At 34.0% G+C, this 18,197-nt stretch overlaps 1 protein-coding gene across 2 annotated transcripts in view; it reads right to left on the bottom strand.

Annotated features, from left to right (window-relative positions):
• Positions 1–18,197, bottom strand: part of PRKG2 (protein kinase cGMP-dependent 2) — a 94,270-nt gene that overhangs the window by 41,685 nt on the left and 34,388 nt on the right. For both annotated transcript variants that reach the window (XM_016156263.2, XM_016156264.2), the window contains exons 5-9: positions 17,327–17,432; positions 14,519–14,582; positions 7,253–7,330; positions 5,640–5,734; positions 2,550–2,618 (exon numbers count right to left, since the gene is read on the bottom strand). In XM_016156263.2, the coding sequence (XP_016011749.2) occupies positions 2,550–2,618; positions 5,640–5,734; positions 7,253–7,330; positions 14,519–14,582; positions 17,327–17,432 (412 nt within the window). The remainder of the gene's footprint in view (positions 1–2,549; positions 2,619–5,639; positions 5,735–7,252; positions 7,331–14,518; positions 14,583–17,326; positions 17,433–18,197) is intronic.

Here is an 18,197-nt window from a genome sequence, read left to right as displayed (position 1 = left end):
ACATTTTATTACATTTTAAAAATAGGAAATATAGTTCAAACTTATATTCTCCTCCTTGTAATGTAGTCATTCTGTGCATTTTTTAAAATAATGAATTAGGAGAAAAAATAAAAAGCCATAGGCTTTCAGTCACATTGCAAAGATGGTGGCATTTATTTAGCCAACATCTGATGAGCGCTTCTCATATGCCAAGGACTATGTCAAACGCTGACACTGCCACAGCAGTGAACAAGTAAATATATCTGTACTCTTGAAGCTTACAGAAGAGTGGGAAGACAGATGGATATTAAAGAAAGCAATTTAATTAAGTGCAACTATGATAAGGGTAAATAAGATGTATGGGAGAATTATTATGGAGTTTTAATCCAGTCTATAAGTCATAGCTAGAATAATCATACAATTTATAATCCAAACTGAATACTTTTCAGAGTGAGAGGAGGTACCAATAATACATATGGTTGGAACTATCTCAGGAAATCTAGGATGTAGGTCACCCTAGTCATACCTGATATTCAGCTTCCCCAATCCACAGAACTTATTAAATAAATTCACATAACCTTTTATGTCTCATTGTGCCTAAAACAATACTTTGCATACTATAGAATCTCAAGTATTTACATGTAAATTAAATATTCTAAAATCATAAATTCCTAAATAATTTATAAACTCTACAAAATCACTGCATCCTTTTCATGGGTTATGCATACATGAGATAGTATATAAATATTTGGTTATGTGATTACAATGAAATATAAGAAAAAAAGTTTTTCCTTTCTATCATATTTTTAGTCCTAGCATTTTGGAGCAATTTATGTGATTTTACCACAGCTAATGTTATTCAGTATATGCATGTACTTTTAAGGAACTCATACACAAAATCATGCATTATCAGGACAATAGTGTACCAGAACATATTCTATTTGAGAGCTGGCATCCAGAGACTTCATCTTTATCTGAACATACTTTGCACTTTCTTAGCCCTATGCCTTTGCTTTTAAATTGCACTGCACCCAGAGTGGCTTCCACATTTCCTCTTTACCTAAAATACTTCTATTAATTTTTAAGCCTATTTCCACACTTTAAAAAATAAAATTAAACCTTTCCCTCTTTACTGCTTTGTGATTGCTTCTCTTTCTGAACATACACTATGGAAGCCAAAAGGCGTGGTGGAAAGGATGCTCTAAGGAATGGAGAGCCCTGGGCAGGAGCCTCTGCTACACCAAACATGGCACTACTGGGGCAATTCTTTAACTGGTCTGGGACTCACTTTTCTTATCTGTAACAGAGAGATTAAAACACCTAGAAGTGATATCAAGAATTATTGTTCTATGAGTGGTGATAAATGTTAACTGGACTTACTGTGGTGATCATTTCACAATATAGACATACATTGAATCATTACGTTTACACCTAAAATCAATATAATGGTTATGTCAATTATAGCTCAATAAAAACACAACAAAAAAGAATTACCGTTAACTTTTTAGGTATGTTAACGTTATTGTGGTCAGGCATCATAAATAACACTTAGCTCTTAGAGATGCTACTAAAATTTACAGATGAAATAATTATGTTTGTAATTTGTGGAGAGGGCAGGGAAGGGATGACAGTGGTATAAATAAGGTATCGATTATTGTTGAACCTGCATTATGAGGTCCAAAATAGCATCCTGTCTATTTTTTTATATATTTTAATTTTCATACAATGAAAGATTTTTAAATGTCCTAACATTCTTTCCTACTCTAAATCTCTATAATTCTATGTTAAATAAATGTTGTGTATTCAATTACCAATCACCTACATACCCCCTTGTGATACCTCTTGTCATTTACTATTTTTTGCTAATACCTCATATGAGTATGCCCTATTTCTTTGATTACACTATGACTTTTCTTAGACAATGGCCTAGCTTTGGTATATTTTAATTTATTTTATTATAACTAGATAATAAATATTCAACTGATTGCGAGATCAAAAAGGCCAGATTCAAATATAATTTGAAGTGAGGTAAGGACAAAAAGTAAGACTTACGCTGAAAAATAACCTAGACATTTTGAGATTAATATAGATACACATCACTTGCAAATTACTATAAATGTTAAAACTTCTCTGGAAATACATGTAGCTAATGAGTAATTTATATTTTGTCTGAGAGAGGCAGGTTTTGTTCAAAAAATTTTTTGACCGCTTAGTGCATTTTAAAAATAAATTATGAAGTTATTCACTACATTGTGTGGGAAAAATCCATGAGCACTAGTCAGTTTATTTCTCTAGAAGATACAGAATTTAAATCTATTGCTGATATTTATGTATAAACTTTGCACACAAAATATTTAGTCTGCCAGCATCTGCCACTACCACAGACAGATTCAGATCAGAAGGCCCATTTCCTTCCCATGAATTTTAATAGAATATATTCGCAGCTGAGGATTGGCCAGCATTTCCAAGTGGTGATGAATGAGAAGACAGATGGGCCCTTGGAATAACAGAAGGCCAAATCTTCAAAGGTGACAGTAGCCTGCCTTCTCCAACAACATCAGTATACTCACTCTCGATCTATAACCAGGCAGGCGACATCATTTTCTTCAGCAATGATGTTAGCTGATCTGACATCTTCACTGCAGACAAAAACAAGAAAGTCAATTTTCTAAAGTTAGACATTAAACATCCATTTTTTATTAGGGAATCTGCTATTTTGTATGGAACACCATCACTTAAATCTTCCAAAAACTATGATTTTTTTAACATCATAATTTATAGTCCACCCATTTAAAAAAAAAAAAAGGATTTGAAATGTATCCCAATAAAAGTTACATATAGAAGGAATTCAGAGGAGATGATAACTGCACTGGGTATAAAGAGGAATCACTGAATGCAACTGTGTATGGAAACTTTCTGTGCTTGTGTCTGCCAAAATAAAATAGCATTCCTCTGATCAAATGGGAATTGCTAATTAATACACAGGCAGAATTGAAATTAACCGATTGAAGAAATTTATTGAAAAAATATTCAAGTAATTAACAGTTAATAAACTCGGAGTGTTTTTAGTGCCCTAACACCCAGTGAATTAAATAACACTAAAATATTTCCATTTCATTGACTCTAATAGGTGTATTTTTCATTAAAATCTCTGAAATCAGAGTATGCCTTTATGACTGATGATGAATCACAGCATAATTAACAACATTGCCTTTCTTTCTCAGGGTTTCATAATATAATGATGCATCTTATAATTGATATCTTAAATGCAATAAGTTATGGCATATGATCTAATGATGATAAATTTAATAACCTAATAAGAACCAAGGGGTCAAGCATTGGCTATACTATTTCTGTAAAGACATTTATTTATATTAGTTTCCTCCCTCTATTAGTTATAAACTAAAGATACTGAAAGAAAGCTACACCTATATGGTACCCAATGCTCTGAGATTCATTTAAGGTAACCTGGACTAGCAAGCATATTGATACTGCTCCAAGCTACTTCATCAAAAGTGGCATCACACAAAGTATAATTCTTTCATCTTGCTTTAACGAGGGGACAGAGAAAACCTTGACAGCCTGTCTCTACATTCCAAAGAAGTCCCCTATCCATATAGCTGGCATCCAGAGATATTCTGACACGACCCACAGTCTCTTACAAGTTTACAGTGTCCTTACTAGAGGACATCAGTGAAAACACTCCAGCTTGATGAGTTTTTGGGTTGGGAGCTGAGTAGTTTATACTCAACTTGTATTTGTGTACATATCTATATCTCTATATATACATACACACACATGCGTGCACACACACACACGCACACATGATTGGACGTGGGCCAACAATTTGATTCGTGAGTTCAAAAAAAAGAGGTGTGGCATCTTTTTCACTTGTCAGTGTCATCATTTTGACTAGAATATTTTCTGTAAACACTTTTAAGTATTACATGTTCTTTTTATAGTAACTGTGTGTCATGGATTTATTTTTGCACATAAAAATTCTGAAAGAACTCAGGGCTATTTAATGCCAAGTCATGGAGATACACAGAATAGAAGAAATATTGAGTTACAATCAGTGGCCCTGAGAAGTGGTAGCAAAAAAATACACAAAAATGTAAAAATTATTTGTATCCAACTCTCCTTTTCATTGATTTTAGCTTTATGCTTTCGAATGCTGTGGGGAGTTGGATGTTTATGTTAAATATAAATTCCTATGTTTCTCATGAGAAAACACTGTAATTCGCTAGCTGCAACATACAGCATAAATTATTTCATATGCAGCACAACCAGACAGCATATTTCCTTTCAAGAGCTATTTTGACTCTATAGTGCATTTATAAAGTTCTCTGAACTTTCAAACTTTAGTTCTTTATTTCAGCTTGGAGGTATGAGAAGAATAATCTGTAAATCTTAAGAACAAATACACTGAAGTCTTGAATAATAACATTACGTGATTCTATTGCATGGATGTATTCTAGTCTGTCACAAACAAACAAAAAAGAAAAATTTTCCTTATTATTGAAACATGTTTATTACCAGCCAGAAAATGAGGAAAAAAAAATTCGATTTGTCTTTAAATTTCATTTTTAAATTATCTACATAAGTCACATAGTTAGATTTTATTTTAAAAAACAAAAGCTTCATAATTTTTAAATAACAAAATTTGTCTTCAGATATTAATTTCTAAACACTTTTTCTTTGCTCTGTCCTTACATAATCTTGACATACAAATCAGTAGAACTGGGGCTTTCTAGACAAAAGTTAGGAGGAAGGTAGATAAAGAGAAATACTACTCCTTTTTATAAGTATTTAATTTTACTTATTTAATGAAATGAAAGCATTTAGTAATAATATAAATTGTAAGGGTTTCTTAGCTAATTTCAAGTATTCATTTAAAAACACATATGATTCCAAAAGAAGGTATTGCTCAAAACTTTAACTTGATCTTTTATAAAGCTATTTACATTTACAAAAATGTATTTCTTCAGACTTGAGGTTGTTTTCTGAGTTTCAGGAAGTACAAAGTGACTCCTGAGCTATTTGATTAACTTTTGAAAATATTTATGAGCTATTTGATTAACTTCTGAAAATATTTCTTCTGTAAGTTAGATTAACACTAAATAAATTCATACCTCAAAAGACCTAAGTAAGGTTTGGGTAGAAATTTCAAATATGCTGTTTTAGGTTGTTTCTTAAACTTGTAAAATTAGTGAATAAAAATTCTTAAGAAAATATAGCTTTTGTCATGATGATTAAAAAGCACACAAAATATATAAAGTCATTATTTGATATTTTTAAAAGGGGGAAAACGGGGCAACATTTCAAACTCTGGAAATATAAAAACTCATTATTAAGAGAAAATTATAATTTCCACTTCTTTAATTTCTTTCTCTGACTCTTTTTTAAACTAAAAATTTTTAAAGAGCACCTTATTTTCACTAGCAAACTTAAGACTTTCCAATTTATGTCCTATGCAAAAAGTAGTACACTTATTTCCTGCTTAATAATGAAGTTTTTTAGAAGTTAGTTTATAATTCTTAATTCCTGAACTTTAGCTGCCATTAATTTGGTAGCTCAATTTGACAACACTAACTGAGTAGTTGCACATACAAAAACAATCAAAGAATTATTTTAGTATGATAATAAAGTCATGGATTCACCTGATAAGAGCTTTTTCTCCAAAGTATTCTCCTTTCTGCAGTGTTTTTATCAGCTGTGGTTGAGTGTGGCCCTCTGTACTCTGGGTGACTTTTACCTAAATTATATTGAACATTTAAAAAGAAAGAAAAGAAAAAAGGAAAATCTGAGCACATATCTCTTCAATCAGACCCTCCAGCTCTATACAAACTTGCCTAAGCAAATGAAAAAACAAGCCTGGATGGACTAAGCAGTCCTGTGACTTAACACAATCAAATGACTCCACTTCTTTGAGAGGAAGATGCTCTGTTCAAACCCCACCTCCCCAACTAAATAATTTTTATGTGAATTCAGTGACTTTTTCCTAGGGATATTTAAAGCAAATAATAATTTTCCCATAGGAAATCTGATTGTTTCAAAATGCCAAATAGTTGACAAATTAATCAGAACAGGGCTGAGTATCAGAAGTTCTGAATCTGGAGTTTACAATCTGTCTCACTGAATCCTATGTACCCTTCTAAAATGGAATGGAAAACTGGATATGAAGAAGGGTCCACAAACTTTCACGGGTCATGGTGATCCACAGCCCAGGAAAGTTTAAGAACCTCCACAACAGAGCCAAACAAAAACTTCAGTCTTCCTTGTTCATGGCTAGAATTATTCCAATTCAACATAGTAACAAGGGTTCTTTATGCTGATTAGATATTCTGATTCGCATTTATCGAAGACACAATGAATTAAAAAAAAAATTTAAATTCATTTTGTTTATTAGCCAGAATTCTTTTAAAGCATGGGATCCAGGTTGGGGAGAAACAATAAAATTGGTTCTGAGTGATGAAGAGTTTCTGAGGTTTGAAACAATTTTGTTACTTTATTTTTCCTTCACTGGGGGCCCAGCTCAAAGTTCAAAGTTCAACCACCTACCAGTTTGCAAAGAACTCTCTGAAAGAGAGAACATTTGTAAAAATCTGGCAGCTTACAGACACAGGTGCTCGAGATTTTACTTTTTCAAATCTGACAAATGATGGGGTTTTTTTGTTTGTTTGTCTCTGAGGACCATTGTTAAGAGTTAACATAGGAACAACTGGCAACATGCTATCCAGTCAATATCTAGGTAAAGAAAAAGATCTATTGTATATATTAGTATAACGTTTTCATCAGCATCTAAATCAATTTGAGCTATTGTGCATGAAGTCCTGAGCCAAACTGTTCTACAGTTTGATGCCTGACCATTGCTGTCTACAATTACTGAGTTCATTCCCACTACCTGCTGCTTGTCATACCTGTTGGATGGGAAAGTGTTCCAGCCCTAATCATGGATCCTCGGACTGATTGAAAACCACACACTTATAGCTAGAAATGACCTTAGGAACAATCCAGTCATTTTATACACAATGAAATGAGGTCCAAAAAGGTCTCGTGACCTGTTAAGGTCACTAGGAAGTTATTGTCTCAGCGGGAATTGATCACCCCAAACCCAGTGTTCAGACCAAACCCCATTGGACTCTTCTGAGAAGTTCTTTTACCCGTTCAATGCTGAGGACTTCTTATACTGCAATGCAGAACATAGTTGCATTTATGAAAAACTAATTTGGAAGGACTTTTTGATTTACTTTAAGTAATAATTACTATTTACCTTTCCTTTAGCTAAAACGAAAAAGGTACTTCCTTCCTCGCCCTCTCGTATAATATAATCTCCTTTATCATAGTATTCCTATTGGGATGAGAGAAAAAGAAAAGGTTAGGTCCAGTGAAGATGTACTGAAGGTGATCCACATGAAATAGAACTCCTAGTGTCTTTAAAATGATCATTTACACCTGTTTCTTTTATTTTTTTGCTACCGTAATTGTAATCTTATAAAATATTGCAGTCATAAACTATGGAAAAGCAAGAAGATCTTTTGCTTTATTACGTTCATTTATGTTTATCTTTCACAAAAAAACAAAATCACTTGGAATACTGAATTTCAGGCATGGAGACTGAAGATAGGAAGAGAAATGAGAGCAGAACAATAATCGCTGATATACAGGCAGCTTTCACCTAAATCATCTAAAGATAAACTGTTCGATGATCTGCCCCAGCCTGAAACTAGGTCTAGAGTTTAGAAAAAGAACAAATGATTATCTAATAAACTGAAAATATTATCCTCAATGGATATTGGGAATAGCAGCCTCAGTTTCTAATTTCTTGAAGAGCAAAGGTTGGGGAAATTCTACATACACAGTAACTAGCTTTTTCATATGAATTTTTTCCAAAGATTTATCATTATAAAAGATTAACAGAATTTTTTACATGTAAATTTTGTTCTTCAATGCAGGTTTATCCATGCAACATCCCAAACTGTCACTTATTTCTTTGTTTCCTTTATATATGTGTGTATAATGGAAGAATTCTTGGGTAGAAAAAATTCATCCAACCTGTCAGACCAAGAGAACAATTCAGTCTCTTGGAAAACAAAAAATGGATTAAACTGTCCACCCCTGCTTTGCTTTAATGTGATTTTGTCTCAGAGTCACAGAACTCAAATGGATCTCTTAATCATTTATACAAGCAAAAATGGACTTGTTCAATTTTTTTAAAAAGGCCTAATTAACAACATAAGAGCTGTCTTTCTCTTTTAGATTTGAAAGTAAAATTTAAATACAACTACCTTCATGTCTACTATATTTCAATATCTTTTTTGGTCATTTGCTCTTAAAACCTATTTAAATTCATGGAATCAATATTATTCCTAATACTAGTAGTTATACCTTTTATTTACATAGCACTATGTACATTTTACAATCATTTCAACCTCTTATGGAAAGAAACATAATATCTTAGGGGGAAAAATTACTTTGAAGTCAAACAGATACAGATTCGAATTCCAGTTCGGCTGCGAATTTCACTTCTATCAATTCATAAAGTTCAAATAAGAATATTTACCTTCAAAGATTTAGAGAAAAGAAGCACACTAGTCTTTTATTGCTGCCGAAAAAAATAATCACACTTACTGGCTTTGAACAACAGCCATTTATTGTCTCTGTAAGTCAGAGAGCCCAGGCAGTGTGGCTCAACTGGATTTCTCTGTATTGGGTCATTCAGGACTGAATTCAAAGTGTCATCACGGCTGTGTTCCTTCCTGGAAGCTCCAGGGAAAAATCCGCTTTCGAGTTTAATCAAGTTGCTGGCAAAATCCAGTTCGGTGTGGCTCTAAGGTAAGGCCTCTTTCTATGCTCGCTGGCTGTGGGGGGCTGCTCCTAGCTCCCAGAGGCCTCTCTCTGTCCAGTCCTTGCCCAAACGCCACCTACGTTTCAGAGCCAGCAACGACACATGGAATTCTCTTTGAAATCTCTCTGACTTCCACTTCTGCTGCGTCTTTCTGATGTGAGTCAGAGAAAATTCTCAGCTTTTTAAGGGTTCACAGAATTATATTTGGCCCACCTAGATAATCCAGATAATCTTCCTATTTTAAGGCCCAGAACCTTAATTATACCTGCAAATCCCTTCTGCCATGTAACATAACATTTCACACATTCCAGGGATCAGGGTCTAGACATTTTAGAGGAGTCCATTCTGTCTACCACAATAAGCCAATTAAAGACCGTGTGTGTGTGTGTGTGTGTGTGTGTGTGTGTGTGTGTGTGTGTGTCTGTGTGTCTGTGTGTTTGGAAGCATTAAAAGCATCTGAAGCATAGTAAATACTCAATGTTTGCCAAATTAAGGAGGATAATGGTTTGCTCAGCTGTTCTTTAAATCTTCTGGACCTCAGTTTTACCTTTCCTGTAAAATTAAAATTGTATTACCTACCACACCTAATGTTGCCTGAAGACAAGCTGAGACACTTTATCTCCAGCATCTGGTGGCACGTTTGGTATATACCAGGCACCCAGTGACTGTTATATATAAGAGGCTGTGAGCTAGTCATCAGAGTCTTCCGCAGTGGACTGCACTCCTCGGCCTTCCTACTGTTGCCACGTGCTTAACCTTTAGCTAAAAGCATCTGAGAAGCGATGTGTGCTTCCTCCGTGCCAGGCCCATGAACCATTTCGGGCATGTGTCTCCATACTTTTCCCCCAACAGTAATGGCATGACCCTATCTTGGAACAGGGGCTGTGATGAAAATGGCAGAGTCACCATCAGCTTGTGTTCTCTACAGACTCTTTCAAACAGGGACTGTCCTCCTTGGACTGTTACAAAAGCAAGTGACAAACTTCCGTTTTAGTTGGAAAATAATATTTCAACTCTTTTGCATCACTGTTTGCTTACTCCAACTCTTATTCTTTCTCATTTGAGATGGCTATAACCCTGGTTGGTTTAATGGGTACCCACGATGCCACCATCCAGGTATTTTCTGTATATAGCTAATGTTCAATTCTCTTTACCAAAACAGCCGGTGTCATGTTAGAGGTTTCTGTTTCAGGCTGTTCTTCAGTCTCCCCAATTCCTATCTTGGTCTCTGTCTCCATTCCCCACACAGAGCACAGAAACGTGAAGAATTTCTGAAGTGCTGTTTTTCAGTTATTATAAAGACATTTGGGTGTGTTTGGATGCACAGCTTTAATTCCTGTCAGTCAGATTATTTAAAAGGGATAAGCTTGAAAAGGAACACTGAGAAAGAGTTTTGTTGTTTCTTAAAGGGCAACCTTCCTACTGGTATTTTTTCCAGGAGTGATTCTTTGTCACACAAAACCATGGGAGAAAGATAAATAATACCTCCCAGTGTGTTGACAGTAACTTCATAAATCAGAAAAGGCTGTGGATGTAGGTCAGACCAAAAATATATAGTGGTAAGTATTGGCTATGATGCTAGACGGCAGTATTTGTCAACTGGGGAGTGTAGCCAGTCTAGCCACAGTAGTTACCAAGACCAAAAAGAGAAATGCAAACAGTGTGGTTATTGTGCTGTGGTTACATTGTAGAGGAGCTCCTTAGAGGACCAAGAAGCCATAGATCTTATCCTGTGGTGCAAAGATTTTCAAGCATTTTTCACTCTACAGTAAAAAATAAATTTTACATGTACACCCACATACACACACATGAGCATGCACAAATACAAACATTTGTATAAAATTGAAATATTTTTCCAAACAATACTTATACTTACTATTTTAAAAATAGTAAGTATATATTTTTTAAATGTTCCTCTAATTTGGTTTCATGATCTACTAATGACTTGTGACCCACAGTCTGAAAAAGATGTTTCAAAAGAAGATGTCCAGAAACTCGGAGAGTAGCTACAGAGTGTATGGCAAGAGGAAAAAATAAGGAAATAATTCCAGGACAGACCGAGAGGTAGAAGTCAGAAGAAAACTATACAAACAGCAACAGCGGAAGATGGAAAGACTTTTTCACTGTAAAGAAAATGCTCATTCTAACAAGATGCTAGAGCCTCAGTGTCTGTAAATAGAATACATAAAACTAAAAGGAAAACCTAATGGTTTTTTTTTTTTTTGAAGGACAAAGACAAAGTAGCAAGCCTATGAATTTCTTAGAGTAATTAAGGTGTGGCTGGAAATCTTAATTATAAAGAAGTACTGATAATACACAATCAGTGTAGGGTGCACATGCACACATACACATTCTGTGCATTATGTGACTTCGTACCCAAGTTGGTTGCTTTAAAAACTATGTACAGTTATTTGAGTTGTTACCAGCAGTGTTTTGTTGGCCCAAGTACAATAGTTAAAATACCTTAGAAATTTTAAAGCAAATACAACTTGATCTGTAGACTTTATCAACCATAATTTAGTACTTGATTACTAAATTACAAGGAACCAGAACCTACAAAATGAAAACTGACAGAAATTCTTCTGAATAGGGTAAGTCAACTGAATAGATTTCTGTAATTAAAACATAAAAGAGCCTATAGAGATGTGGCCCACCACCCCTCATTTTGTAGATGAGAAGACACTAATGCCCCCATAATTTAATGACGGCTGCTATTGACAGAGGCTTGACCACAAACCCTAATCTCTAGACTTCGGACTAGTGAACTTTCTATAATTAGCTGCCCAACCTTTAAATAACTGAACCATAAACTGTGGCAAAATCCACAATTATCTCAACTTTCTTATGGCTTTTCATGTAATCATTAAAATAAGAAAAATCCTCTGGCTTCTGCAAGTGCAATCAGGAACTAAAGAAATGCTAAACTTTTAAAAGATGATTAAAATAAAAAGAAAAATTCCTGAATGAAGGGGAAAACCATAGCAAATTCTAAATATGCATTTTCTGTTCATAACTTTGAACTAGTATGTCTCAAACTTTAATAAGAGCAAGAATTGCAATAGTTAAAATGTTTAAATGTGGATTTCCTACTTCACGAAAGTTTCTGTGGGGTAGTAGCTGGCCAGCTGCCTCTTAAGCAGCACTAACAGTGATCTGAGTAGGACAAGGACATTCCACACCGCTCCGCCCCTACCCTACTTCCACCACACCTCAGTTTTGTGTAAGACGGTGTGTCAGAGTTGCAGTGGGGAGGGTCACTAGGTCAAGTATCAAAGCTCAGTAACAAAGAGTTAGGGGACTTTTCCATCAACCACACAGTCAAATCCCATGTTTCCTGGATTGATCACTATGTGGGGAAGCAGAAACTCCTTCCGCTCTTGTCTTCCGCACAACAGAACTGCCAGGTGCGTATGTCACATTACCATTTTCATTGTCATTAGGAGCTATACTGCATTTGGAATTTGTATCATGCTTTATGACATTCGATGTTTGTTAGTTAACTCTTAAAGCACACCAGTGAACGCGTTGGTACTATCCCCACTCTCCTTTCCCCTTCGGATCCTGAGAAGAGGTTTAAAGACAATATCTGCCTCTAGGACTGAATGTTCCAGAGTTGAGCTAAAGCAAGAAAAGTTATTCTAACACTACATAATTGGGGCCATTTGGTCTAGGAGTTCAATAGTCAGTCTTAACAAACACATCAGATCAACTGCTTGGTGACAGGAAGTTATAATTCCCCTTTCCCATCCCCACACAAAAATTGTAAAAACTCCCAAATCAATTCCTAAATAGCATGCCAGATTGAGCCTTTTTTTTTTTTTTTTTTTTTTTCTCAAAGATTGTGGAGCCAGTTTGTGGGACAGCTGGTCCTGGAACTCGGCGGGTGTACTGTCATAACTCCAATGCAATAGCGATTGGCTGTTGTCAGGACCCTGTTGATGGGTCATTAGTCCAAGCTATGCTGGTAAATAATGTGCTTTTCTTAGCGCTAAATAGATCCCATTACTCCCTTGTTAATCACTTTCACATTTGAGAATTTTCACACGTTACAGAGTCACATTTGTTTGCCAGGTATGAATAAAGAGCCCTTTATAAACTGTGCTGCTGTCTGCAAATTCTGAGATATAATAAAGCCTTTCTAGGGTATTTTAAAAGATGAGACTTTCAGACTTGAATTGTGTGTTAATTAATACTGGATTTGAGCCCCCATCTATATATTCTGTAACTGTTGCCTAGAGCTGCTATAAATATGTCTAATTTACCATTTATTTTTAATGATACAAAATTTTAATATTTGCTGTCAGCATGGAATTCCCCTCTGGTGAATCTACTCTATTAATATTATATTAAAAACAGATTTCTTCAGTTAACAAAAAATATAGGGCCTCTCCAGTTTTTTTAAAAAAAACACTCAGAAATTAGGATGAATTATTAACTTGTAACATCTGTCATTGGGTTATATTACATTGGGAAAATCCCAAGAGCTGCAGGGCAAGCAGTCCTCTTGAAAATGACTTCATATCTGAACACTCTGGGGACACAAGACCAGGCACTGTATCATCATGGCCTGTCCTTGATAAAATGCTAGATGGGGTCCATGAATTGTAAATGAAAACATGACTGGTGTCACACTTAGGAATAAAATGGTTAGTACTCCCTTCTCAACGGATATTAGTTTACATTGTATATTTTGATTGACAGAAGAATGAATTTGTCAATATCAATCTTGCAGGGTTTATTTATTTATTTAGTCTCCTGCTGAGAACAGCTTTATAAAGCTTAGAGTCTACCTGTGACTCCTTTACTATGCCTTAAATTCCTTTAAGTTCCGGAAAAGTCACTTTGGTTTCAATTAGGGAGAAGTTACTTGCTTTGGATTTTAATCTGTGAAATCTGAAGAGGTTTTTATATAATGCATATCATTAGAATCCAAGGAACATGTCCTAAATGCCTTATTCACAAAAAGACGTGACTAGTCTTGGACTACAACTAACCATCGGGGTGATGCCTAATATGAGTTTTTGAATACATTCCAACATGCCATTTCCCCCTAGATATTAAAGTAGGTAAAGTGCTTCTTAAGTGCAGGTTCTTTTATTATTATTTATTTATTTTTATTTTTAAAAAATTTATTTATTTTACATATTTGACCCCTTTTATCCCATCTACCTCCCCCCTCCCTAAAAACAATTAGAATTGTTTTTTTTCTAATGTCGTTTCATGACATAGAGTTTTAAAGCATGGAGCATTTCATAGCCTAATTCAGAAGCCTGTCACCAAAAGCCCCAATATACCCTTTCTCTGCTCCATTTCCGAATTATGTATCACTGAATCCTTTATACTATGAAAACTGTAAGAGATTATGGTGTTAACTACAGAAAATCAAATGCTTCTTGAGTAAGGCAGATTAGTTTTATGAAATATACTAAAAAAATTAAAATATGTAAATCAAATGTCACTTTATATATGCAAATCCAATTTCCTTTTATACATTTCATAAGAGTTGCCTAAAGCTGCCCCAACCCCTTAATTCAGTGTGAATTGACCTAACATTTTTCACTATAGAAAAAACCTCCTTGTCTCAGTAGACTGGTGATGTACCATCTTTTCCTTTTTATTGATTTACAGTGCTAATAATGACTAGTTATACAATCTCTTAATGAAATATATTTTTGCTTTAAAATTTCTTACCACTTCCAAACAGTCAATGATCTTGGTTAATTTGTCTTCAGGTAAATTCTTCAGCAAGGATACACTTCAAAATTAAAAAGAAACATTTATTTCATTATCTTCCTGAATTAAACTATAAATACCTACACATGTATTTAAAAAATCTTTACATTCATTTAAAAAATGCACTTTAATTTTTCCAAAGTAAACCTCCAAATATATTACACATAAATAACTGAATTTCAAATACATTAAAATTATGTAAACACATATAATCTCAGACATTTATCATAGTCAAATAAAATTAAGATAGCATGAAGAGAAAAATCAAAGTTTGTCTATTTGGGAGGAAAAAACATTACATTTCCTGTTTGTTTTCAAAGTGAATCACTTCTAGAAATGTGTTTCTCTCTACATCTCAATATTTCTTTCATTAGCATAGCAGAAGAGCTCTGCTTCCAAAAGGGGGATAAGATTTTCTTCTAACTTCTTGTAATTAAGCAAAGACTGAATTCAGGGGGGAATATAGGAATTAGCCTGGAAATGATCTTTGATTATTAGTTATACTATGCTGTCTTTTAAAATTAATGACAGCCAGAGGCATGTAACAGAAACATTTTTACAAATAATAATACAGAGAAAATGAAATAGAATATTAAAAATTATTTTTTAAACAAATCAGAAATTCCACTCAGTATAATTTACCAATATGATTAAATTGTTCTATTAAAGAAATTTCTCCTCAACATTATCCACTTTTACTCAGGTCTGTTAATAAAATTTCTATAAGATAAATATGTCTTTCTTACCATCTAAAATTTGACACCTCTAAGGAAAAAATGATGCTATTCCAAATACTCATGAAATGAAAAGCCATAGGATAGCACATCAGAACTTCAACTACACTGCTAACTTTCTGCTTCTTGGACTGAACAATAACTTGATGTGCTCATTTTGTTATTATATTTTATAAATTATATTATGTACTATGTGTCATTTATAGACTTTATGTATGGTGCTCATTTTGTTATTTTGTTTTATAATTTTTATTATGTACTGTGTGTCATTTATAGACATCATATATGGTGCTCATCTTGTTATTATGTTTTATAAATTACACTATGTACTATGTGTCATTTATAGACATCATATACTTCATAGTAAAAAGATATAAATGGAAAAAGAAAGAGCTTACTGTGTATTATGAAACAAATAGAAATGTATTTCTCTGATAGGTCTCCCCATTAATGAAAAAGTAAAAGAATAACCAGAACTCGTCATTGATTAACACATGTTTGTCATGAAAGTTCTACTTCCGGTCCACACTGGGATCTAAGATGTCAGTGAAGATTCTCCCCTGTAAAATAATACCTTTGGGGATTGGTGGGGAAATTGATGTGAGGAAAAATCTTTTGTCTGTCTCCCCTCCATGAAGGCAGAGAGTAGGTTTACCATGTTCACCACTGAATCCACACTGTTTAGGGATTTGCAAGAAGTAATTGTTGACTGAATGTATGAATGAGACCACAAAAGGAAGAAGAAAGAAATATGTACTAGTTAATTCTCTGAGCTCTTGCCACTAAGAGAACATACTAGACTCCAATGGAATGAACTGCTATGCCTAGAGGTTCACGTTTTATCTGACATTCACATGCAACCCATGGGCACTGGTTTATTTCTTTATCCCTTTTTTGCCCTTGTATGAGTATGGTTCATTAGCTTTAAATGCTGACCTGTGTTGCTCAGTTGTTGGATTTTGAGATCACCTATATTCAGGCAAACCCTAAATTGCTAAAGCATTGGTTGGTATAAAGGTAAGGCACCTGCTTGTCATTACTGCAGCTACACCAGGAGTCATTGTTGACTCTGGGAGAGTAAATCAGAAAGATTCTCTATGAGAAACCTCAACACTTGCAATGTTCTGCTGATCAACAATGAGTTCATTCAACATTTATTGTGTCTTCACTATATTCAAGGCACTGTACGGCCCTAAAATCATTGGTTCTGCAGGTTAATTATGCAAGATAAAATTACTATACTTAAAAAGAACTTAGAATTTAATTTTGGAAACTGTGAGATTTTTTATTATTATCACTTGTCATAGGTAACAGCTCATTACAGTATGCTTTACAGCTTCAGAGACTGTCAAAACTCCCACAAAAGACACAGAGATAGTTTAAATATGAAACATACTTTCTAAGAAACATTTTTAATGTATAACTGACTTTTCCCACTTATATAGGTATTTGTTTCTCTATAATTTGATGTATCTAAATAGAGGTATAAGGCAGTTCACAACCAAGCATGTCCAAGTTTCCATGCCATCATGGCAAGCATAGTAACATTTTTGGCATGTTCATTTCCTATAAATATAGTGATCTGGAAGATGGTGTGGCTATTCTTTACCCAAGAAAAAGAATGTCTCAGGTAAAACAAGTAAGGATAATAAAATAAATGAATGTTAATATTATTCTAAGTAAAGCATTATTAGAAAGATTATCTTTTGCTACCTTCTTCCAAAATATAGGCTGTCTTTCAAAGTCAACTGAGCAACCCATGTGAATATTTTAGGATTTTTGGCACATTTTTCTATATTACATTCAAACACTCCATAAATATTATGCAAAATTAGCAAAATAAATCAGTGTACAAGGCTAATTGGAATTAAAAATAATTTTTTATATATATAGTGGCATTTATTGCAAAGAAATACAGGTTTAATTGTGCAGAAAATGTCTAAGAGAAGCTATAGTGAAATATTCTGATAAAACCAACATATCCACAATATGGCTACATCATCTTCTCTTTTATCCTATGTATTATTCTTACCTTCTGAGAAAGTTTCTGTACTGTTCATCTCTAGCTTGAGCTGTCCTTCTCATTATGTTCTGGAATACTTCTCGATCTAATGCCCAAGTTTTAACACTGGTAATAGCTTTAGGAAAAAATCAAGAAAATAATAAAATATTATTTAGCCCTACATTAAGAAAACATTGAAAAATGTTAATCAATAAATTTTATGTTCTCAAAAATAGCATTTCTTGGAAAAAAATGCATTATTAAAAATGCAAAGAAAAGGCAGCAGTGACACAAATAGTAGATAATTTTATAAAAATCATTTTTGGCTTTGATGTGAACCATGGTTTGGAAGTGAGTAGCAAAAGATTTCCTTTCTAATTATGTTTTGCTTAGGATGATATTAAAGTTAGTTTGCAATTCCCAATTATGCAGGATATGTTTCAGACTTAGAAAGCCAGTTAGCCTTTTGTTAATCCAGAGAGTGAAGAATTTATAGGCAGATAATTGAAAGCTAAAGATCTCTGAGTGTATGAGTGTGTTTTTGTGTCTTTTTATGTTCTAATGTTTTTATGTTTTTTAGACAGTGTTGGTAAAGAGAGCCAATACAGTTTAAGGATCTCTGAGTAAATCAGTCATCGTGATATCCCCTGGGTCCCATTGCCAGAGATTCTGATTCAGGTTTGGAGTGAGGCTCTAAACCTGCATTTTTATCAAATACTGCAGCAGTGCTGAGACCTGTCACCCAGTCCCAAATCCTGAGAAACACCACATCTAAGTAACTCAGAAGAAAACTCAAGATTAAATAAAGTCAAAACTTAAGAAGAAACTTTTAAATTAATCCCAAAAGTCATTCATGAAAACTCTCATTAATCAATTACCTCATATCCCTTTTCATATTTAT

The sequence above is a fragment of the Rousettus aegyptiacus genome, unplaced genomic scaffold (assembly GCF_014176215.1).
Source record: "Rousettus aegyptiacus isolate mRouAeg1 unplaced genomic scaffold, mRouAeg1.p scaffold_m13_p_10, whole genome shotgun sequence".
Classification (NCBI taxonomy): Eukaryota; Metazoa; Chordata; class Mammalia; order Chiroptera; family Pteropodidae; genus Rousettus; species Rousettus aegyptiacus.
This window is presented reverse-complemented; position numbering and strand designations above follow the sequence as displayed.